Below are 26,614 nucleotides of genomic sequence, written 5' to 3'. Positions count from 1 at the left end.
CCTGCAGTAAGCAGCCAAGCCTATCCCCTTGCTCTGGCACAGGCTGCAGCATGGATCTTGACTCTGAAACAGTCATCACTGGCCTGCACAGAGCCTGCTCCATCACGCGTATCTCTGGGGCTGCAAGCAACTTCTGCTCCATGCCTGGAGCACCTCCTGCCCCTCCTCTGAACAGCCTCTTAGGGCTGCAGAGCCATTTCTGTCTCATTTTCCCTCACTGTTTTATCTCTCTCAGCTGCTGCACACTACTTTTAACTTTCTGACATGCTATCAGAGGCACTAACACCATCAGCGATGGGCTCCGCTTTGGCCAGCGGAGGGTACGGTGGAGCTAGAAGGAATTGGCTGTTCGACAGGAGGGGAGCACCTTATTTCCACTCACAGAAGCCACTCCTGCAACCCCTCTCTGCTATCACAGTCCAGCCAAATACAAGTTACTACATCTGTTATCAAAACAGTAGATTTACTTAACTTGAAAGATGCACCAACAAAGCAATGTTTAACTTAGAAGCCTGACATTGTTCTGTAAAACAATTCTGCAAGATAGGTATGAGGCAGCACACTACCACAGTTTTCGTCAGGCGTTTTCTGTTAGAGTTTACTTTCTCCAGGACAACATGCTGGAAATCGAGTAAGGATCACTACCATCAGCTTGAAGTGTGATTTTCCACAGGAGTACTTCAGGTAAAGTTGAATGCATTTGTCTTTTAATTACAGTATAACAGCAGTGGAATTGAAATACAAAATTAGCACATGATTTGCATAGAGATAATTACTACTAGAGAAGTACAAACTTCTAAAATTTCACAACTAAAAAGATTTAACTGCTAAACAACAGTAGCACAGTAGTAAGATTTAATATCAAAAACTGTAGTATATCAGTTAATGTGTTTGTTCACTTGTACAGATCCAAACCTGAACTGCAGAAAAATGATCAGATTGAGCTTGACCTACAGCATCACCACAGACTCACAGAAAAATATTAACTTGAAGCACAGTTTTTATTTGTTTAACACGAAAACTCATAGATTAAATAGTTTTTTTTTTTCCATAAACAAAAAAGCCTTCTAAATATCCCCTTAAAACAACAATGGATTCTGATGTCAGATCACAACAGGTAGGCCCTAATTTGGAAGGAAGTATGACAGATACTACCTATAACCAATAGCTATAATGCAGACTAAACTTAATGCTGGGACTCCTGAACTGGACTTGTTTGCTGTAACTTTGATATTAGTTTCAACTCTTAGGTGAAGATTCAAGCTCCATTCACTAAACCTCCAGCTTTCCAGGTAATACTATTATTGCACTTGTACTGGTTGTACTGGCTTACTAAAGCCACTGTAAAGCAACCATTTATAATTTTTTACATTTTAAAGCACTTGATCTTATCTGCAAAGGAAACAGAGAAATAAAACCACAATTTATTTCAACTTAAATGTGAATGTTGTTAGTTTTCAGGGCTTAAATGGATGTGTAACTACACTATGAAAGCAACAGATGCTGCAACTACCCTATGATGGCTTGTTTGGTCCATGTCAGTAATCAAGTGATGTTATAAAAAATAAACTAGTTTATTTTGTATAAAATGACCAATGTTGCATTTTTGTTCAGATTGCACAGTACAAAGAAGCTAATACCTAAATTAATACTGTTACAGGTAGTTATTACATAGGGACAGCAGCTAGAAAAAATAAGTACCTCAAAGCAACAGACTTCTGCAGCCAGCTTTTCATAACGTTGTATGAAAGTTAAATAAGTCTTAGTTACAAGAATGCATATTATAAAATGTTTGAAAAAATGTTTAAGTATGAGCTTTTAAACTAATTTTTCATAGCTAGAGTATATGATGAATATTTACATTTAAAAAATCCATTTTTCAGAAAAGAATTTACAATAAAATAAATAACCTTCAGCAATCCCTTAAACCCAAGTATAAGATCTGTAAGTGGCAGTAAAACAAAAAAAAAAGCCACCTTGTGTCTCTGCTAGTTCAGTAAAGTATGCTTCATCCAGAAAGAAGTGCAACTCTGCTTTAACTTTACTAACAATCTAGAAACATGCACAATACATATGGGTACCTTCAAATATGGTACAACCTTGAATATTTGTACAAGAGTATTCACAAAAAACATACAATATATTTTACACTCCTTTCATACAAAATATCGATATCAAACCAATTTGCATTGATCAGACATTTCTTAGGCAGGCGAGGTGAGAAGGAGAATAACTTTCAGATTTAACCTCCTCTTTACCTTATAAACTCAAGCAAAAAACACTGTAGTAACTTCTCCAGAATATGTTTGTGATGTAGAGGGCCTTATGAACATCAGCTGAACCTGACTATGTGTGTGTTCACTGTCTCTCAGTACTATTAAGTATCAAAACCAAAAGCTTCAGTCTGAAGATTGCATTAAAAAAAAAATCTACCTTCTTTTGACGTTAGCAGATGAAACTGCTTCTTAGTTATATTATCCCCATTTTAGATTTGAAAGATTAAAATATAAAAAAGAAATCCTACTCCAAATCATGGAAGCAATGTCTAGAGCTGGTTTGCTTCCTCTCACACCTGATGTTTGGGAAGTAGTTTATTTTCCACTTAAGACACAATGCAGTCATAACTGCCCTCTTGAAATGATTCCTCATCCTCAGTCTTGGACTTGTCCTCTTCATGTCTGCTAGCACTGCTATTGCTGGCATCACTCTGAGGATTAGTGCCATGGCTAGATGAAGTCCTGCTCTCCTCAGCTCTGATATTTGCTTGTTCTGTAACCTTAGAGGGATTCACGGGCTGAAAAGCTTCAGGCTGTACTTGCTCTTCTGCTATTTCACTTAGCTTCTGGATCTGTGGTTTGATGATATTTAGAAATGGTTTGTACCCAGGGCTAGAAAAATAATGGTATGAGAAACCTTTAGTGAGTTGATTATACTACTTTTCTGTTGAATGCCTAGTAAGCATTTGTTGGGAGATGTTTTGTATAGAAGATCATCTTCTAGCATTCTTCCTGTACAGAACCTGAGTTGTTTTTTTTTGAAGAGCAAAAAGGTTGACCCCAACTCAATAGTCACTCAAGCAAGTGACTATCCATAAATTTCTTGCAAAAGTGTTTTTAAATAATTGTTTGTCTATGGCTGAGATAATTCCAACTTGTTTTTTTAGGCAACTTACTGAGCAACCAAACCTCCATAAATGGAATGAAAATCAAGATGGAAAATAACACTTACCAATCTGTAGATGCCCATTTGTCAACAGCATACAGCCCAGTCTTGATATTTTGACAGATTTCTCCATCAATGTCAGAGGACTGCATTACACTGAAAACCTGGTTGATTACTGAAGATTCTCTGAGGATAAGACCTATGATAATACACCAATCCAAACATCCTGCTTCCATGAAGATATGTAGCAAGTACCTATATAGAGAAAAGCAACCTACTGAATTACCAAGATTGGGAAAGATCTCCAAGATCATCTAGTCCAACCATCCGTCTACCACCAATATTTTCCCATTAAACTATTTCCCTCAGTACAACACTTAATTGTTTCTTCAACACCTCCAGGGATAGTGCCTCAACTGCCTCCCTGGGCAGCCCATTCCAATGCATAACTACTCTTCCTGTGAATAAATTTTTCCAAGTAGCTAACCTCAACATGTGACTTGAGGCCATTCCCTTTAGTCCCATTACTAGTTATGTGGGAGAAAAGGAGGACTCCCAGCTCACCACAACCTCCTTTCAGTTAGTTGTAGAGAGCAATAAGGTCTCCCCTAAGCCTCCTCTACTCTGGACTGAACAGTCAGTTCCCTCAGGCACTCATAAGACTTAGACTCTCAACAGCTTCACAGCCCTTCTCTGGACACATTGCAGAGACTCAGTGTCTTTCCTACAGTGAGGAACCCAAGTACTTGAGGTTTGGTCTCACCAGCGTTGAGTACAGGGAGATGATCACCTCCCTGCTCCTGCTGGCAACACTACTTCTGATACAAGCCAGCATGAGATTGGTCTTCTTGATTACCAGGACACACTGCTGGATTACATTTAGCCGAGCATCAATTAGCACCCCTACATCCATTTCTTTCACAGTCTTCCAGTCACTCTGCTTCAAGCCTGTAGCACTGCTTGGGGTTGCTGTGGCCAATGTGCAGGACTTCACATTTGGTCTTGTTGAACTTTTTACCCCTTCAAAAACAAAATCCTGGCATCCAAGTCTGTAGACATTTGTTTCTTTCTTGTAATGCTGAATACTATTCATTTATAGTTTCAAATGCAATGAGTATTTAACTTACCTCAGCTGAACTTGTGACTTGTGTGGCCCTTTACTAGCCAGTTCTAGTGAAAGATGTTCAAGCTCTGATTGTGTCAGACTTGGACTGGACAAGTTTTCATCCACCATGGTCCAATCACCATCCACCATAGAACTTGTTTCAGTCAGGTCTGTTGCTGAACCAATGCTGCATTCATCACCTACCAAAAACATTCAGAAACAAAAAAAAAAACACTTGCTTTGTATTTCTGAAATGCTCCCTATAGAAATTGTTGAGTAACTGCAAAACATTGTATTGGTTATTTATGAAATTACTACTAGAATTCACCCATCAATATTTAAGGATTTAATTTCAGTTTAAAACAAAATGCTTCAAAATGCTTATCAAAGTCCTTTGAATGCAAAGATCTTCATCCAGAGCAGTAGCAGACAGCAGTACAAGATGATGCAATGAAAAAATAATTTTTCTTCTCATTTAAACTCTTTTTTTTTTTTTTAGTTACGCAACTTTTACTGTACTTTTCTAAAAGTCATGGGAAAAAAAACAAATGATATGAGACTAATTTTCTTAATTTTTCACTGTGTTTTCTTCCTCCCCCCACAGCCCAACATTATTTCACCAGCTGTGAGAAGCAACAATACAGCAATCACATGCAAATACTAGAATGTAGGTGCAATACTTTCAGGTGCATTTTTCCAGTGAGCAAACAGAAGGAAGTGTGACCAATTGACCAACCTTTACTGAGCAAAGGAGAAAGGAATGCATCTTGCATGTGTGGTCCATGGGATGAAGCTGTGTCCATCTCTCTCTGAGAGGAGCTGATGGTGCCAAGCCAGCTGCGACTGCGAGGTGTATTTGAAACCCCTGTGTCCATTTCCATACTTACAAAGGTGTCTGCTGACTGAGACTTTAGCAGCTGTTCCCCCATGGCTGAAAGAAAAGAAAAATAATGTAATGATCAAAAAGAAAATGTGTAAAGTTCCCTTCAGGTATTCCAGGAATCTGTAACTCGCAACTAAGTCAATACTCAATTTGTTGAGCTCAACAAAATCAAAGGAATATAGCAAGTTCAGGTATTTCAAGAATTTCTAATCAGTTTTTTACACCCACACTGGCATAAAAGAACCATCAGGTAATACAGTATTAGCAACAACAGAACTAAACTGGTGCTACTACCAGGAAGAAGAATACTTGGTAGTGAATATCAGCTCTGCTGTGAGAAGGTAAACCAGTGTACTGAGAGAGTAATAATGCAGAGAGGTTTACAGCAAGATTTCAAACTTCTAGTCCTCTACAACATAGAAAATTTTAAAGATGAGGAATGTTATTTTTTTTTTAATACAAAATAATTAAATTCTCATATAAAAACTATGTAAAAATGCTGCTTTTTATAATGTTATGTAGCAGTTACACTTCAGCAAGCAACATCTCAGTCCAACTAACTATCTGCACAAGTTATATCCATTCCAGTACACCCAAGAAGGTAAGAAACCTCAGTAGATCAGACTGAGCAAATCAAGTAGATTAACCTCACTAAATCAAATAGAAGGGATGAGGTCTATGCTAAACAAATTCCCTTCAGAAAATATACTCTATGTGAGAAGGCTACGCAGGTGATAAACCTCAGCCTGTATGCTTGGCTGAACTGAAGGAGACATTCAGGATGAGGGAAGTAAGACTGCAAAAGGGAAACCTAATTCAAATCAACACATATGTTACAGCACCTGTCTTGTACTTTCCATTCTTGAACGGTGAATTAATAGATGAAGCTGGCATGACTGGAAATGGCCAGAGGAAATCCTTGTGTAGTTTTTTCAAAGCAAAAACAAAGTCTTCCACACGGGCAGCTCTGGCTCGCTCCTTGCATAGCCAGCCAATGAGCTCAAAGCCCAGCTGTGCTGCAAAACAACCCAGGTCTTTCAGCTTGATCTCTTCTAGCAGGCGCCGAGCATGTCGCCAGAGCATCATGTCAATGTACATATTCTCAGCACAGTCACTATCTTTACTCCACCTATGGACAAACCAGACAATAGTCATGTGAAGCACTGAACTGAGTTGTACGGACTGCTGGCCACTGCCACAGTACAAGTGGAGTAATTTTCCATACATGAAGAAAAACAGCTTCCACCATTCCTTCCTGCCATATATTCTCTGAAATATCCCAGTGCCACAATAGGAAAAGTGAAATAATCAAAGGAAATTACTGCAGCAGCATCCATGGAACACCAACCAAATCATGAGTAATACAATATAATAAATAAACACAGCAGATGACATTGCAAAGTAACTTCTGAGAAACAATTTTAGAGAAAATTCAAGCATTAGTAATAAAATCATAGAATGTCCTGGGTTGAAAAGGAATTTAAAGATCATTCAGTTTTATCTCTTGCCATGAACACCTTCAGGGCATGGCGCATCCACAGCTTCTCTGGGCAGCTTATGCCAATGCCTCACCACCCTCTGAGTAAAGAATTTCCTCCTAACATCTAATCTTAAATTTCATGTCTTTTAGTTTAAAGCCATTCTTCCTTGTCCTTTTACCATCTGCCTGTGTGAAAAGTTGGCCTCCCTCCTCCAAGCCCTCTTAAAGTACTTGAAGGCCACAATGAGGCCCAGATCTTCCTTCACAGGAGATGTGACTCCAGCCCTCTACAAAAGATGATCTCTTCAGGGTGTGTGCCAACAGCTCCATGCCTTCCTTGTGTTGGTGGCCCAAGACCTGGATGCAATACTCCACGTGGGGCTTCACAGGGAAACAGCAGTGTAGCTCAGCAACACATTGCAAGACCCAGACATCCACCTCCCCTGCCCTATTGTCAACTCTTCTTTTGATAAAGCCAGGGATAGAGTTTCTTTTTCTGACCTGTGAATGCACACTGCTTGTTCATGTCATGCAGTTAATCCGCAAGGACCAACCACCCCAAGTCCATCCTTCTCCACAGGGCGTCTCTCAATGAGTTCTCCCAGTGTTTATACATATGTGGCTTGTATTTACCCAAGTGCAACATCATGCACTTAGCCGTGCTGAATCTCATTAGGCTCATTTTTCAAGCTTGTTCAGGTCCTTCTGGATGGCAATCCTTCTTTCTCTAATATTAGCTTCTCCACTCAGCTTAGTGTCATCCACAAACTTGTTGAAGGCACACTCAATCCCAATGTCTATTTCATTGATAAAGATGTTGAAAAGCATCAGTCCCAATGTGGATCTCTGGGGGACATCACTCATGAGTAGCTTCTACCTGGACAGAGATTCACCACTCGCTGCAGCCATCCAAACAAATCTTTATCCATCAAAAAGCAACACCATTTTTCTCCAATGTAGCGACAAGGATCTGATGCAATGTGGGCCTATGCCAAAAGCCATGCGCAAGTCCAGGTAGATGACCTCAGGTGCGCTTCTTTTGTCTACTCATGCCACTGTTCCATCATAGAAGGCCACCAGATTGGTCAGGCATGATCTCCCTTTGGTGAAGCTGTGCTGGCTGTCTTAGATCACCTGCTCATCTCTCATGCGTTCTAATACATCTTCTAGGAGGATCCACTCCATTGTCTTCCCAGACACAGACATGAAGCTCACTGGCCTGTAGTTCCCCAAGTCTTCCTTTCTTAAAAATGGGAGTGATGTTTCCCTTTTTTTCAGTCATCAAGGATTTCACTTGTCAGTCCTGACTTTTCGTATATATGGAAAGTGGCTTAGCAATCACATCCGACAGCTCCCTTACGACTCTGGGATGCAACCCCAATGGAGTTGTACGTGTTCAGTTTCATGAGGTGGTCTCTGACTTGCTCTGCTCTTACAGTGGGGGATTTTGCTTCTCTGACCTCCAGCTAGAGGTTTAGGGATGTGAGAGGTTTAGGGAAGTGTGACTGCCAGTGAAGCCCGAGACTAAACTTGTGGAGGACCTCAGCCTTCTCCATATTTGTTTTTGTGTATTCTGTCTTCTTATTTATCAAAGGGGTTACAGTCTCCTAGGTCTTTCTCTTCTGACCACTGTACCTGTAGAATCCTCTCTTGTTCTTTTTCACCTCTCTTGCCAAGTTCAGTTTCATCAGTGCTGTGGCTTTCCTGATACCATCTCTACATATGTGGAAATGCACACCCTTTCGAAACTCTTCAGATGGTGCAGTTTATGGAAAATTACTCAATAAAAGGATTTAAGTTGGTACAAAGATTATTTTGAAAGCCTTATATGGGAAAAAACAAATCCAAGATAATAATGAGTCCTATCTCGCTGTTTCTTCTGAATATTAACAGTGGGTCAATAAGAACTCAGTACTGCAGCTTGAGAGGGATCCAAACAAAGGTATGAAATTTTCTGTGGGCCAGCAACACAGCAAGATCCAGATATGCACAGTATCACTGTGCAATGCATTTCATGACACTGCAGTACTGTCAGTGGTTCATGGTATTTTTTAGCAAAACAGATTTTTCAAATAGAAGACATAAAATCTCACTAGCTATTTAAATTACTAAAAATGCATCCAGTTGATTCAGTTTTCTGGTGGTCAGTAACATCCATTTGTTTCCATTTAAGTACACATATACAGACACACATACATTTACACGTGTGAATGCACCTCCATCTGAGAACATAAGAAAGGCACGAGCATTACAAGAGTCTAGAAATGACAAATACAGAAGGCTATGGAGAGAGATAGCGATAAATTTAACTCTAGCACACAATACTTTAGCTTAAACTGGGAAGAGGGCTAGTACATTACCTAACAAAATAGAGAAGGAGAAGATATTACCTTTTTCCTGACGGGCCAGAGGGCATACTCAGTGTTTTTGTCAAGTTAAATTTGCTATGGAGATTCTCTGCGGATTGGGATAAACTAATGCTGCGATGTCTGAAGAATTCAAAGCCACTACTTGAACTAGGCTCCTAAAACCAAGAAAACCCAAACTTGCTATCAGTTGAGTAAACACGCTGTATAACAGCAAGATAGACCATAGAAAGTTTAATGCACAGTATTTGCTGTTTTCACCACAAACCTGAGTTGTTGGTGTAGCTGGAGGTGTCTCTGTTTCTCCAGAACCAATGGCTTTAAGGAATCTGATCATATGACGACAAAGATCCCACTTTCCCTGCTCTAAGGCAGTGTTAAATAGGAGAGTAGCATGCTGCCTACTAACTGCTGGAACTTCCATATTCTGCAAATAAAAAAGAACAATTAAGTCATTTGTGTTTGCCACTGAGAAAGTCAAACCTTATGTCACATTCAAAATTAACAGAATTAACTTTTTTCTGTAAAAGTAAGCTAGCTATTCACATTGCCCGATATTCCAGTATTAATTACCACCGAACTTAAAATTTGTTCAACATAAGTAATTCTGGTATGAAGAATTTCTTTTTAAATAATACAGCTGCAACATAAAGCATACCAGTACCTGTAGGATAATGAGATAAGAGGCAGCTGTGTCCAAGTCCTGGGCCATTAAGCACTCTTCAAATAAGTCCTTTGGGTTTCCTACAGCAGCAAAAAGATAATTCCACAGGGCATACTCTGTCTTCCTAGCACAATGAACAACTGTCTGCAGGAAGAGGGGGAATTCCGTAATGAATTTTGCCACAGTGGGAAGCAGAGGGTCGGGAATGGGTTCCCGCGAGGTAGCTTCTTCTTCCAGCACTTCATGAAGCATCAGTTCTAGTACATGAGGAAAGTATGGTAACGTGGCACAGGAGTGAGCCAAAAGCAAGGCTTGTTCACCAAGGTTCCTAACCAAGAGCTGGCGTAAAATGTGATGGAGGTAGATCTGAGAGGTTCTCTCAACAATAGAGAACGGAAAGAGAACCTCCAAGTGTTCTCTAGCACTGGTTTGAGTGTACAAACAGTCATAGAGCACAGTGTCATTAACAGCACCAAGAACCAAGGCATCTTCAAACAAAACAGCCAGTGGGTATATGTTGATGTGGAAAGGCAGCATGATCCGTCTTGACAGAAAGGAATGCGGCTTTCGATGATCTCTGGGAAAGAGGGGAAGCCAGACTTTCATACCTGCCCCACCACAGCTGAGCCAAAGAGCTTCCAATAAGTGGCGTTTGTGTTTGTTGATCCTGCAGGTAGTCCATACATTTTCAACAGACTGGGCTAGTACAACTGGAGCACAAAAAGGCAGCTAAAAAAAAAAAAAAGGAAAAATCAACAAAAAAAACCTGTGTGTCAAATAAATTATTCCTTGCTTTTAAACCTTCAGCAGAACACTTTTTTGAGCCAAGAATTTCTCTCTCTGCAAGGCACCTGAGAAAACACTACTTATATTTACTTAGAAGATATCCTGTTCGTTTTTCTATTAAACTCATATTAATCAGGAAGCTAGAAGGATCAGAATAAGGGAGGAAAACAAAACCTGTTTTCTACTTCTTTGGTTAGCCCTAAAGTTCAAATGATAAAATCACTGTGAAGACAAGATTTGCTTGTGTTTGAGTGGACTGTAAACAATCCTTCACCTAAACTTTTCAGATTTCACTTTCCTGAAGTCTTTGTTTCATGTAGTGAAGAGGTTTTTTTCACCACCTCAGCAAACACTAATGCTTGAAGGTTCTGCTTTTAGGAACTTTGTAAATATATTCTGCAAAAATGGTAACATTCCATAAATATATAGAACAGTTTTAGATAGACTGGAGACCTTCTGTTACATATTTTGCACAGGTCTTTTATGTTAAAACTTGTATGTTTCATACAATGCAAGCAGTAAATGCTTTGGTTAGACAGTACCGCAATTAAGAAGCAACTTTCACAAATTCTTAAGGGGAAAAAAATAATAATCAGGAAAGCAGTTATTTATTTCCAGCTAATAATTCATCCTGGAAAATTATATGTTACCTTTCATAAACATCTACCCTCCATTTTAAATTCCTGAACCACTCTCACCCAGAATTTCTCCAGTCACTGCCATCTTTGAAGCCATCACAACATTTCATACGTTTACTCACATGCTTCCTTTGATTAGGATTACTATCCTTATCACGTATCTGAGGACCAGATCGATCCCTTTGCAACATAATGAGTTGTCCTGCTAAGTTTAGCATAATACTTTCAGCTTCACAAGCCTAAGGATAAATCAGCGTTATGGAAATTACATTAGGAAAAAAAAAAACAACAGAAAACCACAGGATTTTTGCATACACAACCACAACATAATACCAGAATAAAAACAATAAATTGACTGCACTGTCTCTGCAAGAAAAGCTCACTATAAATAGCCATAAATTGTAAGATGCTACATTTTCTGTTACCCTCTAAGACAAGTTCTGCCCAGAAAGGGGAGCAGTACAGAGTCCTCAGCTTCTGCTTATCTGGTAAAAATAAACAAACAAAACAACCAACCAAAAAAAAAAACCCAACACAAAAAAGCAAAAAGCCAACAAACCCAAACCTATCCAACTTGTTCTGAGGAGTTTTGCCTGCCTGAAGTAACATGTATAAACAGGGCATGCCTGAACTCCACACATCGCCTTCCTTAGCAATTTTACAAGAGTTGACAAGCTACAAGATAAGATGCTGTGTAAACTTGCAAGAAATTAGTTACATAGCTGTAACTATGTTAAATGAACTGCCAGCTCCTGGTAAACTTAGCGCCTTGTTCACACGCCCACAACTGATCAGAAGCTTCATGATGCAGGTGTATTTACATAATTCTTAATCTGAATTGCATAATGCTCTAATTTAAATAATGTTCCACATTAAAAACTGCAAATATGTGCATTATTTTTGTAAATATATACATACAGATGTTGGCTTCTTCACAACCATTAGCCATGAGATTGTATTTATGAGAGTGTGATACCTCATTCATAATGACATATCGTGCTAGGCTCTTTTCAGCAGTGTGCAACAATAGAACAAGGGACAATAGGCAAAAATGAGAACATGGAAAGTTCCATATACACATGTGATAGAAATTCTTTACTACGAGGATGCAGAGAACTGGAGCAGCCTGCCCAGAAAGGTTGTGCAGTCTCCTTTGGAGATACTCAAGCCCCTCTTGGATGCTTTTCTGCTCAACCTACTGCAAAGAAACTACCTTAACAAGGAGAGGTTGGATTGGACGACCTTCAGAGGTCCCTTCTAACTCCTGTGGTTCTATACAGTAAATTGCAAAATTGGAATTGAAATAACAATTGTATATATATGATGTTAATTTATCATTCCAAAAGGAATAAAAAACCTGAATATTTTAATTTATGTTTTTTATATCCCTTATTTTAGCTTCAGACATGTGTCTAGGCACACAATCTTTCAAATAACCGTTTTATCTGTTGTTTATTTGTTTAACTTCCCTTTCAGACCAAATGAATTCAGTTGATCCATACAGAGATGATAAAGTCCAACTCAGTGCAGAAGGAATCAGAAGACTGAAGCAGAACTGAGCACCTACAAACAGACTCAATTATACAGTTTTTGAGCAAAAGAGTAAATTATTGGATGCTTTGTTTACTAGATTCATTCCATGTATTTGTTATTGTCTAAAAGTAAGATGGTCTTTTTCCAGCTAAGTCCATGGACACGGACAAGCCATTAGTACTTCAAGAAATTTGAAGCATGAAGAATTAAGGTCACTAATGAGTGACAACACCGAAAAGTCTGACATGTTACATCAGGCTTACTGCTTTGTTAAAAGGGCAGTATAATATCATATTCAGCACTAACGTTAATGGTTATCTTTCAATCACTACCAACATATCATATTTATATGAGTAGATAGTGTTGTGTAACTACTGGCTTGACAGCTTCTGTTTACCAGTCTGGGCTGTTTAAATCTGACCATTTGACTACGAGAGCTATTATGTCCTTCCAGGTCTTACTAGAAGAGAGGTAAAGATAAAAGTGAGACATCATTTTGGAACACAAACACACCAGAGTAAGCAAGCATCTGTAACATCTGCCTACTAGGAAAGCATGCAGTTGCAGGATTGACAGTTTGAAGATTATGAGCTTTTAGGAAGAAATGGTATAAAGTCAGTGTAAAGTTAAATTTAAAATAGTAGCAGTGCTCTAAAAAAATACCAATTCCTTTTCCTCAAAATCAAGAAATACTAGAGGTCAGGTATTTCACATGTAAGGACACATCTCTCAGCAAAACAGACTAGGAAATGACAAGCACACTGCCCCTTATGCTTTTGAAGAACACATGGAAGTCTCAGCTTGTAAGTTCTGCTTTATGGGACACTAAATTAGAGTAAGATGAAGTAAACAAAACCTTCAGATTTTACACCTATAGCAGAATTTCAGTGCCTGCCAGTGGCTCTGGTAAGTGAAGAAAAAAACAAATTTTCATATATCTAGAGGCCTATCTAACAGCTAGTCCAACTTTACAACTATCTTAAGGTAACTGCTGTAAGATTACAGGACTTTATACTCCAGCTACTCAAATAACTGAGCTTATATCAGACAAAAAAAAGAAACAGTTTTTCTTTACGCTGCACTTTTCAGAGGCCATAATTATTTCGTACAGGAAGACACAGCATCAACCTTACATCTTAGTCATAGTTTATCAGCTCCAGTTTTCAGTATTTAATATATAACAGGGAAACATACCCCTGGCTTTATAGCTAAGTTTAATTTTTCCTCCAAAATTCAGCCCCAAACTTTACAACATGACAAGTGAAGATATGAAAAAGTAGTAAGAGTTTACTTCTTTTTTCTTTCAGTTCTCAAAATCTACACAATAAGCAAAATAGAAAAAATACACAAGTTTTTTTTTACTATACAGAACTGATTTATCATTTATTCATCAGTCAATTTAACTTTCGAGACTTAAGCTAACAAATCCATGCAACAAATTCTTTGTACCTGCTGAGGCATCTTCAAGCTGATGCCAGTCTCTGTCCTCACAGATGTCAATGTAACAGACACTACAAGGAAGGGGTGGGGTATGTATCGAGACATGGACACTTCTTGAAGAATCTGGACACTGGCAGTAGCGTTAAGACTGAAATAAATATAACTATTTAGCAATTATTTAGCAGTATTTTGCACAAAATTAGTATCCTGTAAATAAACCTAACGAAAATAAGCAATTTAACCTCGCAAACAATTTTCTCTACAGATTGAAAATGATGCCTCCTCCTCCTTTCCCCTTTAACCAGGTATCCATAGGCTTGACTATTTGTACTACACTGCATTATAAAATAAGCTTACTAAGCAAGGCTCTTGACCATTTTGGGTAACAGAACTGTGTGAGTGGATAGAATACATTATTATATACTTTAGAATAAGACTCCAGTCACCCTTCAGGTAATTAGATCTAAGCTAATTAGGGTTTTGTGGAAAAACAACATTGAAAATATTTTCCTCTGCAGAGGAATAGCTTATTTTCTGCTAAAAGAGCTCCCTAACTTCTGAAATCAAATATATAATGCGGAAGAAAAATCACCCACTCAGATACTAAAAGCCTATCTGGGAACCTCTCTCTTCTCCAGGGTCACTAGTCTTATTCTCTGAAAATACGTCTCTTCGTTGCTGCTGCTTTTGCATCAGAAGAGTTCCCCACAACACCACAACCCAAACTTTTTTCCTTCTTTGCTTTTCCTCTTCCACCCTCACAAATTACTACCTCTAAGTTAGAAACAGTTCGTATTCAAAATACTCAGATAAGTGGGTCTTATTCAGTATCTTCCTCTTCTGTCTATACTCAATTTTCAAGTTATTATCAGATAGAACATAGAACACATTTGTATAGGCATAGCTTGTGCACCTCAGTCATTAACTCCGCATCTGCATCTGTGTATCTGAATATAGCCATGTGACAAAACTCATGAATTATCAGTTGTGTACACAGATAACACTTATCCCTCTAACAATACATTTAAAAATGTGACTTAGCAAGTTTATTTTGCTCTAAGAATTCACTCAGACTGAGAACAGGTTTACAAGTACATTACCCCAAGAAGCATTTACATACTAATACTCACCCTTCATGCCTTCTCTCGATACTGTAAAGGCAAATGGAACAATCTGCTCTGAACAATATTACAATGTCTCGGAAGACACTCAGTAGTAACGTGTTTGCTTGCACTTTGGTGATGTGCGCAAATGCGTTGTCAAGGTTAGATGTTCGCAGGTAGATTCTCAGCTACAAGGAAAACCAGTAGCTTAAGTACAGGTACTGTTTACTAGTAAACTGATAGTACTTCAAAATTCAATTATATTCATTTTGCTTTATGCTACTGCATCTAAACTAAAGAACAATAGAGCCAAATCTGAAGTACTGAACAAACTTCAGGAATTCCATTCCTTGGTTTGGAAAAAAAGAATTAATTGAAGTTTATCACATTTATACTACAGATTTGGAATCTGATATACTAAGCAAGAGCTATTAACTTTGAAGAAAAATATCTCACCTCTTCCTGGTGATCATTTAAATTATAACATGCAAGAACAATGAAGTCATTCCACCAAGCCAAGCCACCTGTTACCATCATATTTTGCTCCTGAAAAGGAAAGAAAAGGCAGGCAAATAACAGATGCATGTATACCTATATGAGGACAACTCTGAAAGTAATGCCTTCTATTTTATTATGTTGGCCTGCAACATGAGGCTGATGTTGATGGGATGGCAGCATAGCTTGAACTTTTCCACCAATATTTCATTATATTTGGCTGCCAAGTGACAGTCTGACAAAATGGCATCTAACGTGGAAGTGTGGATGGAGCAAATGTATGGCACCCACTGGCATTCACTGACACTTGCTAAACATTTCTGGAGACCAACCAGTGGATGTGAGCAGTGAGGTGGTAGATGGTATGCCCAGAGCAGTGACAGTGGAATCTCTGCAGGTGCATATTTTCATGAATGCAATATTCAGGCTCTTCTTCATTGCTGACAAAAATGCAGAGCTAGTGGTGGTGTTTATGTTGAAAACCAGTGTTTTGCAGCTGAGAATTTGCTCTACCAAGTAGTTTTTTATGCTCTCTGTATCTGTTGTAGTTTCTATGGAAATTAACAGGAGAAACTGCTTTCAGAGGAAACTACATAGATACACAAAATACATATGCACATACACACATGTACATTCTGCAGATAATCTCAAAGCCTGACACAATCTACACAAACTTTACTGATAGTGGAAACAAAATCTACAAAAGCAAAGTTTTTGCTGTTTGAAAATAATGAAAGTACTGAAGAACTGCACATGAAGGATGAAAACCATTCTACAAAACACAGCTTTCCCTAGTTTACTGGCAACACCCAACTTTCTCAAATCAGCTTTCTTTTGTACAGAACTTATTAGCTTCACATTCAAAGCAGAGTTGCACTCAAACTCTCAGACAAGACATAAGGTAGCACCAGACCAAATGCAGTCATATTTGAACAGTTAATAATCAGGTACGAACAATTACACTAAAACTACAAGATGCTTCAGGCATTTCATTGAAAAGATACAAAAAAATAGTGCATCTACAGACTGATAATCTTAAAAAGTACTTTCAATTTTCTCTGAGAATCACATTCCAACAAACACAACCTCCCTAGTATTCCCTAATAAGGTTGTACATCCTCTCACCTGGGTAATGTTTCCAAACAGCTTCCATTTTTTGGTGAGTAAGGAATAATGTGCAAAACCAAACTTGCCAACAACAGCTACATTCTGCCCAAGCTTGTCAATAGCTGAAAACTGGTCAAAAGAAAACAAAACAAACTCATCTACATCACCATGAAGTAATGAAGCAATGCAAAGTCTGTGAAGTATCTTTATGTTTTCTACTTTTAATATCCAACATAGTCTTCTTTCTGTAACTTAAAACAATGATTTCATCTTTAAGAACTCATCTAATCAGGAAGAATGATTGTAAGAACCCAATACTTCCAAAGAAGAAAGAATACGTTCTTAAAAATCACTCACCCTTATTGGCCAGTTGCTTTCTAGATAAGTACTATGAATCTAAAAGAAAAAAAACATCAAAACAAACAAACAAAAAAATTACCATACCAAGCTTCAATACAGTAGTGATTAATTATAATACCTTTGATGTTGAGACTCCTTTTTAACCATAATTACTTTTTCCCCCAATAATACTACTGAATCATAAATGTTAGACTGTTAATACAAGAAATATAGAAGTGCATTAACAACAAACAACACAACTTTATAGATGAATAACTAACTTCTCTCCCTTGAGGCACTTCTCTTCCACGAGAAACTTTCATAGGAAGTACAAATTTTGATAAATGCAGCAGTCAGGAAGGACTTCCAGTGTTGAGATGAAATTTCTAATCCAATCAGAAACACAAACCAGCATGCTCAAAAGCCTTGTTATGAAACCACTTCCCTGGGATGCATCAAATTACACCTTTGCCCTGGATTCCTCATGTCACAAGAGATGACAAAGAGATGATCCAGAATCAAACTCCAGTCCTTGGTCTAACACAAAGTAAGTGCCTTCAGTATGAACTGTTAGCTCTCAGAGGTATGTTGCTCTCCACAAAAATTCCCAGTTGTCCTAGTTTTCTTTCCACAGAGAATGAGGATTTTGCCCTCCTACCTCACTTTCAGAGTGCAGAACTGCTTTCTAGTCAGCTAAACTGGAAATTCAATTGTATTCAGAATCTTACATATATGCTTAATGTCACATGCTGCAATTATTGCTCTATGTGAAAAATAACATACTGGTACATAATTTTCCAAATAATTTTTTTAAAAGATCTCAAATTCTAGTATGGAAGATGTTGGATTAGAAAATATTTAATTTTTCTTCTACGGCAGAGAAAGAAGAATCTCTTCTATTAATGATCTTGGGAAGTAATTTCTTCTTCCCAAGCTTTGTTTTGTGTGGTTTGAATTACATAGACAGATGCCATTTAAGACTACTTGAAATACAGCCAACATCATAGACTGTATTCATCAGTTTCATATGCTTAAAGAAATCTGCATAAACATACAAAGAACAAAACTAATCCCTAAGGATTTCTTGCACGTCACACTTACTCTCCCTTTCAAAGCACAGAGAAAGAATTAAGTTACTTCTTCCATCAGAATATCAAAAAGATATTCTGATTCTCTCATTGATTAGACCACTAATTCATAACCACAAAGCAGAGATGGTCAATATTCCTTTATCATTTGTCAAGAAGCCAAAAGAAAGTAAAATGGCAACAATTTTGTCTAGAGACAAGAAGTATGGCAAAGAGTGATGAGACTAACTGCAAATTCTAGTAAGCACAGAACACACAGGCAACCAGTAAGAAGTACCTGTACAACATGCCAATGTCGGTGTCCTAGTAAAGTGCTTAAACCCTGAGAATCTAAACTGCCATCTGAAAATGGACCTCTTTCCCTGGTAGGCTTATGTTCAGAGTATGCTGAAGTATTTCTTGGATTCTGAGCCTGTGTTGCATCCCCACAGTTCAAATACAAACGATCTTCTCCTTGCAGAAGGACTTGTTCCTGGTTACTCTATATTAAAACAGAACAAAATAAAATAAAATTAACCTTTCGCTCTGTGTACAGGAAAAAAAGGAAAAACATTTGATCACTGTATTAACAGATTAAGCAACATGAAAACCAGGCACTATAGCAGTTCTCAATCTTCGCATCTTTTTATACTGGTAGGTTTTACGTTACATTATTTCAAAGCCATATTTTTAAACAATCATTCCACAGACTTTACAGTGACCAATTTAACAAAGAATAACTCAATAAACAAACAAAACTCCTTACCATACATGGGTTGACAGTGAGTGCACTCTTGATGAAATGAAACTGCAGAATACCACTTTGGTGAGCTTCACTTTTTGTATCTCTGTCAGACTTGACGTTTTGAGAAGAATTTCCACAAATCACCCACAGATGATACCCTTCTGAACCCCAGGTCTAAATGTAAACAATAATAATTAAAAAAAAAAAAAAAAGAAGAAAAAACAACAGAAGCATTTATTCTTACAAGCAACATTAAAAATAACGCTTTCCACACATACTTCATTATCAGACATAATAGATGAAAAAAATCATCAGCTGTTCCTTCTTCTCTCAAAGAAACATTTGAGTTAGGAAGAACATTATACACACATTAATAATTAAGTGTAATAAATCCAAAGAAAGCCAGTTTGGTTTTCTGAAAGCTGTTTTACTACAAATAATTAAAAAAAAAAAAACAAAAAAACAGGCACCCCCCTGTGACAGTATTTTTATATTCATACTTACCATAGAACTGATCTTTAGAGGGTCCTTTTTAGTACCATCAGACTGATACCTTAAAAACAGAACAAAAAGAGTTTGAGTTTGGAATTACTTAATCAAAATAAAAAATTAACCTATCTTTGTATTGTCCTATGATTCTGTATTTACACTCATCTTCAACTATAAAGCCTAAAAGGTAAAGTGATGTTAACTGATGTTAAGTGTCTACAGTAAATGTAATTGTTATTCCTGGAACGTATATGTATGTATGTATATATATATGAATATATATACATACACACACACACATACACACACATATATATATATATATATACATATACATGGGCACCAAGCAAATTTTAACAATGGTTTTCTGCCAAAGTCTACCTTCAGCGGAATTAGCTTTTATAGGCAGAAAGATCACTACAAAACTCCTATTCAATAACATTCAATGATCTCCATAGGTAAGGAATTATAAAAGAAAAAGATAAAAAACTAAGATAATGTATTAGTTTCCAATTATCTTAATTAGATAAATGAAGTGTTCTAATATATTATTTTATAATTTAGTGAAAGAAAGATACTCACGCAAAATCACCTCCTAAAGTACAAATAAGCTGAGCACCAAAAACACTCCACAAGGACAAGCCTCCACATTCCCAGGTCACCATAACAACACAGCTATCAGGTGACCATCTGATTAGCTTAACAGGCCCTGTTTTATTCCAAATATCTGTTAAAAAACAGACAGTAAAATATCATGTGAAAAAATGTCATGTTCTCCAACTGCTCTCATCTTAACAGTAGAAATCAATTATTTGCTGCTGTCGCCCACTTGAATAAAAAACAAATTAACAATCAATTTTCTTTCAAATAAATTTTGGGTTTAATGGAAAACTAAAACCACATGAAAACAGGCCAGAAACACATCATACTATGACAATCATATAATTGCAATTCTGGTAAGATGGTTTTCAGGGAAAAAAAAAGATTTTACAGCCACTCATGAAACTTCTTCCTCTGGCACATCACATGACTATGAAACTCTTATTTACCTTTTTTTTTTTGTTGTTGTTGTTGTTGCTGTTGAAATTTACAGGCATGCACACTTCCAGTTCAAGACATAACTCATCCCTTTTTATGTTCTTCACTGATAAGTCTACATTAACAACTGGGACTGCTGGATTATTCAAAAAAATATTTTCTGTAATCTTAGGACTCTGCGTGTCACTTATTTCAAGTTATTTCAAGTGCCTCTTTTATTACATTTGATATCAGTTTTGATAATAATTTCTGATTTTCTTCATAAGTAATGGAAAAGTGATATAAAGATGACGTGTGAACTACTGAGACCTGCAGCACTTCAAAAGGCACAACATGACAGCAGCACATGATCTGTCAGCTATCTGTCAGATCCGCTCAAAATAAAAAACCTCACATACGGAACACCCAAAACTCAGAAGCAAGCAGCAAAAAGAGCAAATACAATAAGAGTAATTCAGTATACACGTGCAAGAGTAGTAACTAATGCTATCAGTGGTAACAGAAGAGAACAGTTTTTAACTAGTTAAAAATATGGGGGATTTTTTAGTGCCCAAAAAGCAGCTGGAAAATTCAAGCAATAAAATTAGCTCACCAGGATATTGTTTTGGTGTTAGCTCCAATTTATGAGAAAACTGCATGGCTCCAGTGGTGGTATCTATTGTATAAACCTGCACAGAGCCACTGGAAGAGATTACAAACACTTTAGACTACAATCCATTTGAACTTCTCCTCAATTTCAAGATGTTAACAAAAGGGTTACATCTTAATTTTCATACTCTGTTTTATCACTAACTCAACTTGTTCAGATGCAACAGAACAACTTCTTTACAAACTTGTTGTACAGTACATAGAACAGATATACCACGTCATGTTACATTTACATACATATTTTGAGGATCAGAAAAAAAAAAAAAGTTTCACAATAATTAATACACCAAGACTTTTTAATTCTCTGTAAACATATGTGTAGATATGATCCACACATTTTTATGGCTTCCAACTGCATTACAAGCTGTACGAGCAAATTCCATTTTTACTAGGTGCTAAGGGGTCATCAGGAGTGCAGCAGTGCAAACTAAGATCTATGTATTACAGTAAATGTTCTTCAAAGGCAATTGCCAACATACTGTATCATTACTACTAGAAGAACACTACTTCATAAGACAACCGAAGACCTGTACGATCACAGTCTTATGAAATACTCTGAAAATCCAATACACTTTTAAAACTGTAGTTCCTCCTATATTAAAGAAAAAAGTAGTAAATAAATACCACAGCTACTTTTTTTTTTTTTTTTTTTTAAGTTTAAATTCTAAATAGTCCTATATTTAAACAGGCAACATTCTTCCCAATCAAAACATACCATTCTGTCAGTTGGCTACAAAACACTACTTCCATTCATTATAATTAACTGCTTAAAATTGACTTCCTAATGCTCCTTTGAAACTAACAGGGACAGTAGCACATTTCCAATCCTTGCTACTGGTGTAGACACTTAATTTCTCCTCAAAGCTGAAAAAAAAAGCATCAATTGCAATTTCGGTTCACGTAGGCCTTCCCTTCTGGTTTCCTGACACAACATAATATGCTAGGAAGACTGACCATTTTCATTCTTAAACTTCTGCAACAGAAGTTGGTGAAAATAATCAAGTACTTGTGTTACACAAGGAAATACATGTTTTTCCCCAACGAACCACCCCTACAAAACTTACTTGGCACATCCAAACGCCATTAGTCTGTATTTGTTATTCACTGCCACGCATGTTCCATCAACCACATCTTGTGCCCAAACACCATGGAGTTGCTGTAAATAAAGGAAGTCATAAAATGTTGAGTTAAACAGTGCTTTCATTCATAAAACCCACTTTCTATCCGTGTGCTACCTATGCATTCCATATAACTGATTTGCTACTTGACTGTCATGACCTCAGCAAATTTCTATCACAAATACTGAAGTTAATGACATGGCTCAGGTAAACAGCTTCCCTGTACACTGGCATCCTTCTCTATTTTTTTAAATAAGTAATTATGAAACCAGGTTATATATACAGTGGACTTTATTTCAAAGTTCTGAATAACCAAAGCAAGTCATTACCTACAAGGTAAGTATATCCCTGCTACTACATAAAAACCAGTAGGTAGTACCAAGGATAGAAACAAAACACAAAGCAGGAGAATAAAACCCTCATCTGCAATCACTGAAACTGTAAATATTGTAAGACTGTGAAGGAGTCTAGGCCCAAGTAAATAAATTCTTTTGATTGTTTTTTTTTTTTTGTAATAGAATAAAATAGTTCAGCCAGAGAGGACCCTTCAGATCATCTAGTCCTTCTGCCTGATTAGAAGAAACTGAATGATAAAATGTAAGGTTTGTAGGCTGAGCTACAGAAAGAAAGTACATAGCTTAGAAGAGCTCCCAAGAAACAAATCCAGAAATATGCTTGTCACTATGAGAAGAATTATACTTAATTTCAGCAGAAAGCTAGAAATAGCTACAATACTTTGCCACAGGAGAAACCTCTTTTTATCACTTAAAACTAGTAAACAAACTGTCACAGACAGTAGTAAGACCTCAGAACTATGATGGCATTCCAAAACAAACAAAACTAGAAATTTTACCTGCTACTAATTACTCTCTCCCAGTCAGGTATGGCCACCGAAACAATCTAGTTCAAATATTCAATTAGAAATATTAAGTACTAATATAAGTACTGCTCTTATGCCAACTCTTAAGGTTTTTTTTGTTTTGTTTTTTTTTTTTAAGATTATTTCTTTGTATCTGAACAGAAGTTAAAATAGAAAGCTAACTGGAAGATGGAGACCAGGGAATGGGTATCTATTGCAGAATGTGTGCTATAAATACTAAAGAGAATATACCTCAGCAGTGAATCTACTTGACACTGGCGTAATGAAACCAACTCTGCCATCATTAAAAACAACTGCAAAACCATCAAGCGTGGCACAGTACTCCATATCTCTGATATAAACATCTTCAAATCCCAAAAATGAACCTGCTGATTTAAAAACACGTCAACATAGTGACAATGCAAACCAACAACTTCTCAGTTACTTACTACTTCACAGCAAAAGCTGATTTAAACAGGCTATTTTGTCCACATTTTAAAAAGGCAAATTTTTCTAATCTCCATTTCAAAGCACACTGTATTTTAGATTAGACAATATTTCTTCATCAAAAAGACCCCACAAAATATATATATACCTCGAGAAGATTGCAAGTCCACGGAAAAAGGAACCGTACACAGGTTGATGGCCTTTCTTCCATTGGTCATACCATCCCAGTGAACAAGATGGAGAAATCCATCAGCAGTGGCAACAAGTAGGTCATCTAACGTGGACTGCAAACTAACAAATGTATTTGTAATTGTCTTTAAAATTTGTAACTCAAATCAATGTCACAGAATTATCAATTAGTGTATCAAACATCACATTACTGCCTTTTGCATAAGTAAGTTCCGAAATTATACCAATTAAGTTATAATTGTATAAGCCTTTTAGACAGTAGGAAACCAAACTTATAAAATACAGTACCTCTTGGTCTTATTTCAGGAATCAGAAATTATTAACAGGTCTGTATCATTAGAGTAGTTGTTCAAATGGTACACGAAGATCTGTAGATCATACTCATACTATTTTTATATAGTAAACATATAAACATATAATAGAATAAACATAAGATATTGCAGACAATCAACTATTTATACGTAGCAGAAAATTATCAATATCACCAAGGCTGTACACAATACTTCCCATGCTCTCATTAAGCTCATTAATTCAGCAGACGCTGGACTTCTCCTAAGTAATTCCCAAAAGATCTCTAAAATTCTGAAAACTTGTTAATCATATGTATGTAAATAACAACCTGAAGCCTTCTAGGAAAGCTCTTCCCAACATTTGTTACATGTATTTCAATATCCATTTTCTCCTTTGAAGACTATTTCCAATTTGCACTTTGTTGTTCTTCCATCCCACCCCAATACTATGCAGTTTCACCAATTTCTTACGTTAAGTAGGGACAGAAAAGGCAATCACCACAGAAAAGTTGAGGTAAACAAAATCTTGCAGATGAAACATCTGCAGACGACTGGAGGAAATGTTGAAGTTCTGCCTACATACTTGCCTACGTACCTATGTCTCCATTAAATATCTAATCCATACTTTGAGCCCACACGCAAACACATTTTATAGTACCGTAATATGGAATATAAATGTATTTTGTACTTTTTTATATAGTGAAAATACATTAGCAAGCACAGAAGGAAAGAATTCCTGATTTCCTGAATTCTTTTTTCACCTTCTCAAGCTTTCTAAAGCTTCCTATCCAGTTTCCTCTTCTCTTTTTAACAAGTAACTGCAATAAACAGAAAAGTTCCAATGCAATTAATGAACATACCTTGTGATAGAAGCTTGTAGGTCCAACACTTTCTTCATTTCAACATTTAAAGAAGGAGCACATTGTTCTTCTTTATAATGTGGGGTTCCCTTTATATGTGGGCTTCCTCTAAAACAGAAAGAAATACAAACATTGAAACAAGGTGCCAGTCAAAAGAGGTAAGAGTTATTTTTAGAGTTCTTACTGATTTTTTCTTATGTATATCAGACATCTACTACCTACGAGCAACACAAGTTGCTCCAAAAATAATGCCTCCTATTTATTTCCACAGAAACTACAAGAGACAAAGATCACAATAACACTATTTGATAGAGAAAATTCTCAGCTACCAAGCACTAGTTTTCAACAGTTACCACTATTAGCTATGCATTTATGACTGTGACACTCAAGAGGCTGCCCATCTGCACCAGTATAGGCAGTCCATTGTTGCTGTTACCACTGCTGAAACGCAACACCTACCACCTCACTATGCTCACATTCATTGTTTGGCCAAGGAATGTCAGTGGGTGCCTTTTTTTTCACAAGGAGGAATTCAATGACACACCTTTGATCCATCCATGCTTCCATTTCAGATACCATTCTGTCAGGCTGCCCCTCTGCTGCCATCTGTCATATGGCAACATGTAAAGGAATACTCTTGGGAAGGTTCAACCTCTACTGCTGTACCACCAACACCCACTTCTGACACCAACATAATAAAATAGGGAGTTACTTTCAGAACAGCCCTTGTACAACAAAATTTTAAAGCAAAAATTGTGATTGGTAGTATCATCCTATGTGTCTATAAGGAGTACACAAGCAAACTAATACAACGAGCAGACAATGAATGTTACAACAATTGCACATTCAATCTTTGTCAAGAAGCATCGCAGGTTTAGACTGTAAAACTCTCATGATTCTTCACCTCCTTTTAGCAGACGAATGTTTCCATCTTTAATGTCTCACAACTCAATAGGCAGACATTTATTACAATAATTCATATGACTATTACACTACAGTAAATTATCAGTAAGCCTTTGACCTACCAAGAAAAGGGATAAAACAGATGACTGCGAACTTCCTTAAAACAGACCATTAAACTTTATGTTTCCACATAGTGAAAGATTCTAGTGTATATTTTCCCCATTTTAAATTTCACACTCAATTCTCAAACTAAATATAACATACTTATTTGTTTAGTTTAGTTTGTTCAATGTGCCATATGTTCACTTAATTAAAAAAAAAAAAAACTAAAAAAACTTGACCTCTGCAAGCATTGTGACTTGACATCATCCTGTGCTGAAATAAGCATCACTCTGGCTAACAAATCCAATTATGCACTTCAAAGACATTGTAAACAAGTTAGAGTTTTGCCTAACATCATTAGTCAGAAACAAATTTATACACAAATCTATGTCATCTTGGGTCTTAGCTAAGAGAATACTTCACCCTACAGCAAGGCAGCCAGTGAAACTACACAATACATACCTGCATAATAACAACTACATAATAACAAAGCAGCTGCAGTTTTTGAGACGTTTGATATCACAGTGACACTTTAACCTCTTTCCTGACTTTCTTGATCTCAGTTGGCTTTACGTACCTTAATTTCATTACCATTTTATAGCAAAACACTGCATTCAGATAAACTATTCTTTGATGTATACTACACATATTCTTAAGCAAAGCTAAAGATTTATGCTAGCTGAGGTAAGAGAAAAGCAACCTTTAACAAGGTAAAGTTTACAGACTTAAATATTAACATGTTTTAAGAACAACACCAT

General features: G+C 36.9%; 1 protein-coding gene across 2 annotated transcripts in view; it reads right to left on the bottom strand.

Annotated features, from left to right (window-relative positions):
• Positions 1–685: 685 nt before the first annotated feature.
• Positions 686–26,614, bottom strand: part of RIC1 (RIC1 homolog, RAB6A GEF complex partner 1) — a 48,189-nt gene continuing 22,260 nt past the window's right edge. Inside the window, exons 4-26 of one of the 2 annotated variants that reach the window (XM_042826784.1) lie at positions 24,852–24,959; positions 23,661–23,803; positions 23,318–23,454; positions 22,153–22,244; positions 21,033–21,121; positions 19,985–20,129; positions 19,418–19,466; positions 18,935–19,087; positions 18,467–18,670; positions 17,120–17,158; positions 16,781–16,891; positions 15,617–15,706; positions 15,188–15,348; positions 14,067–14,205; positions 11,207–11,323; positions 9,661–10,389; positions 9,265–9,423; positions 9,021–9,154; positions 5,993–6,279; positions 5,004–5,198; positions 4,290–4,467; positions 3,229–3,417; positions 686–2,888 (exon numbers count right to left, since the gene is read on the bottom strand). In XM_042826784.1, the coding sequence (XP_042682718.1) occupies positions 2,603–2,888; positions 3,229–3,417; positions 4,290–4,467; positions 5,004–5,198; positions 5,993–6,279; positions 9,021–9,154; positions 9,265–9,423; positions 9,661–10,389; positions 11,207–11,323; positions 14,067–14,205; positions 15,188–15,348; positions 15,617–15,706; positions 16,781–16,891; positions 17,120–17,158; positions 18,467–18,670; positions 18,935–19,087; positions 19,418–19,466; positions 19,985–20,129; positions 21,033–21,121; positions 22,153–22,244; positions 23,318–23,454; positions 23,661–23,803; positions 24,852–24,959 (3,934 nt within the window). In that variant the 3' untranslated portion in view covers positions 686–2,602. The remainder of the gene's footprint in view (positions 2,889–3,228; positions 3,418–4,289; positions 4,468–5,003; positions 5,199–5,992; positions 6,280–9,020; positions 9,155–9,264; positions 9,424–9,660; positions 10,390–11,206; positions 11,324–14,066; positions 14,206–15,187; positions 15,349–15,616; positions 15,707–16,780; positions 16,892–17,119; positions 17,159–18,466; positions 18,671–18,934; positions 19,088–19,417; positions 19,467–19,984; positions 20,130–21,032; positions 21,122–22,152; positions 22,245–23,317; positions 23,455–23,660; positions 23,804–24,851; positions 24,960–26,614) is intronic. The other variant, XM_042826785.1, reaches the window with a different exon arrangement.

Source organism: Centrocercus urophasianus, unplaced genomic scaffold (assembly GCF_019232065.1).
Source record: "Centrocercus urophasianus isolate 14NV4802_14NV808 unplaced genomic scaffold, USGS_Curo_1.0 seq_27, whole genome shotgun sequence".
Taxonomy (NCBI): Eukaryota; Metazoa; Chordata; class Aves; order Galliformes; family Phasianidae; genus Centrocercus; species Centrocercus urophasianus.
This window is presented reverse-complemented; position numbering and strand designations above follow the sequence as displayed.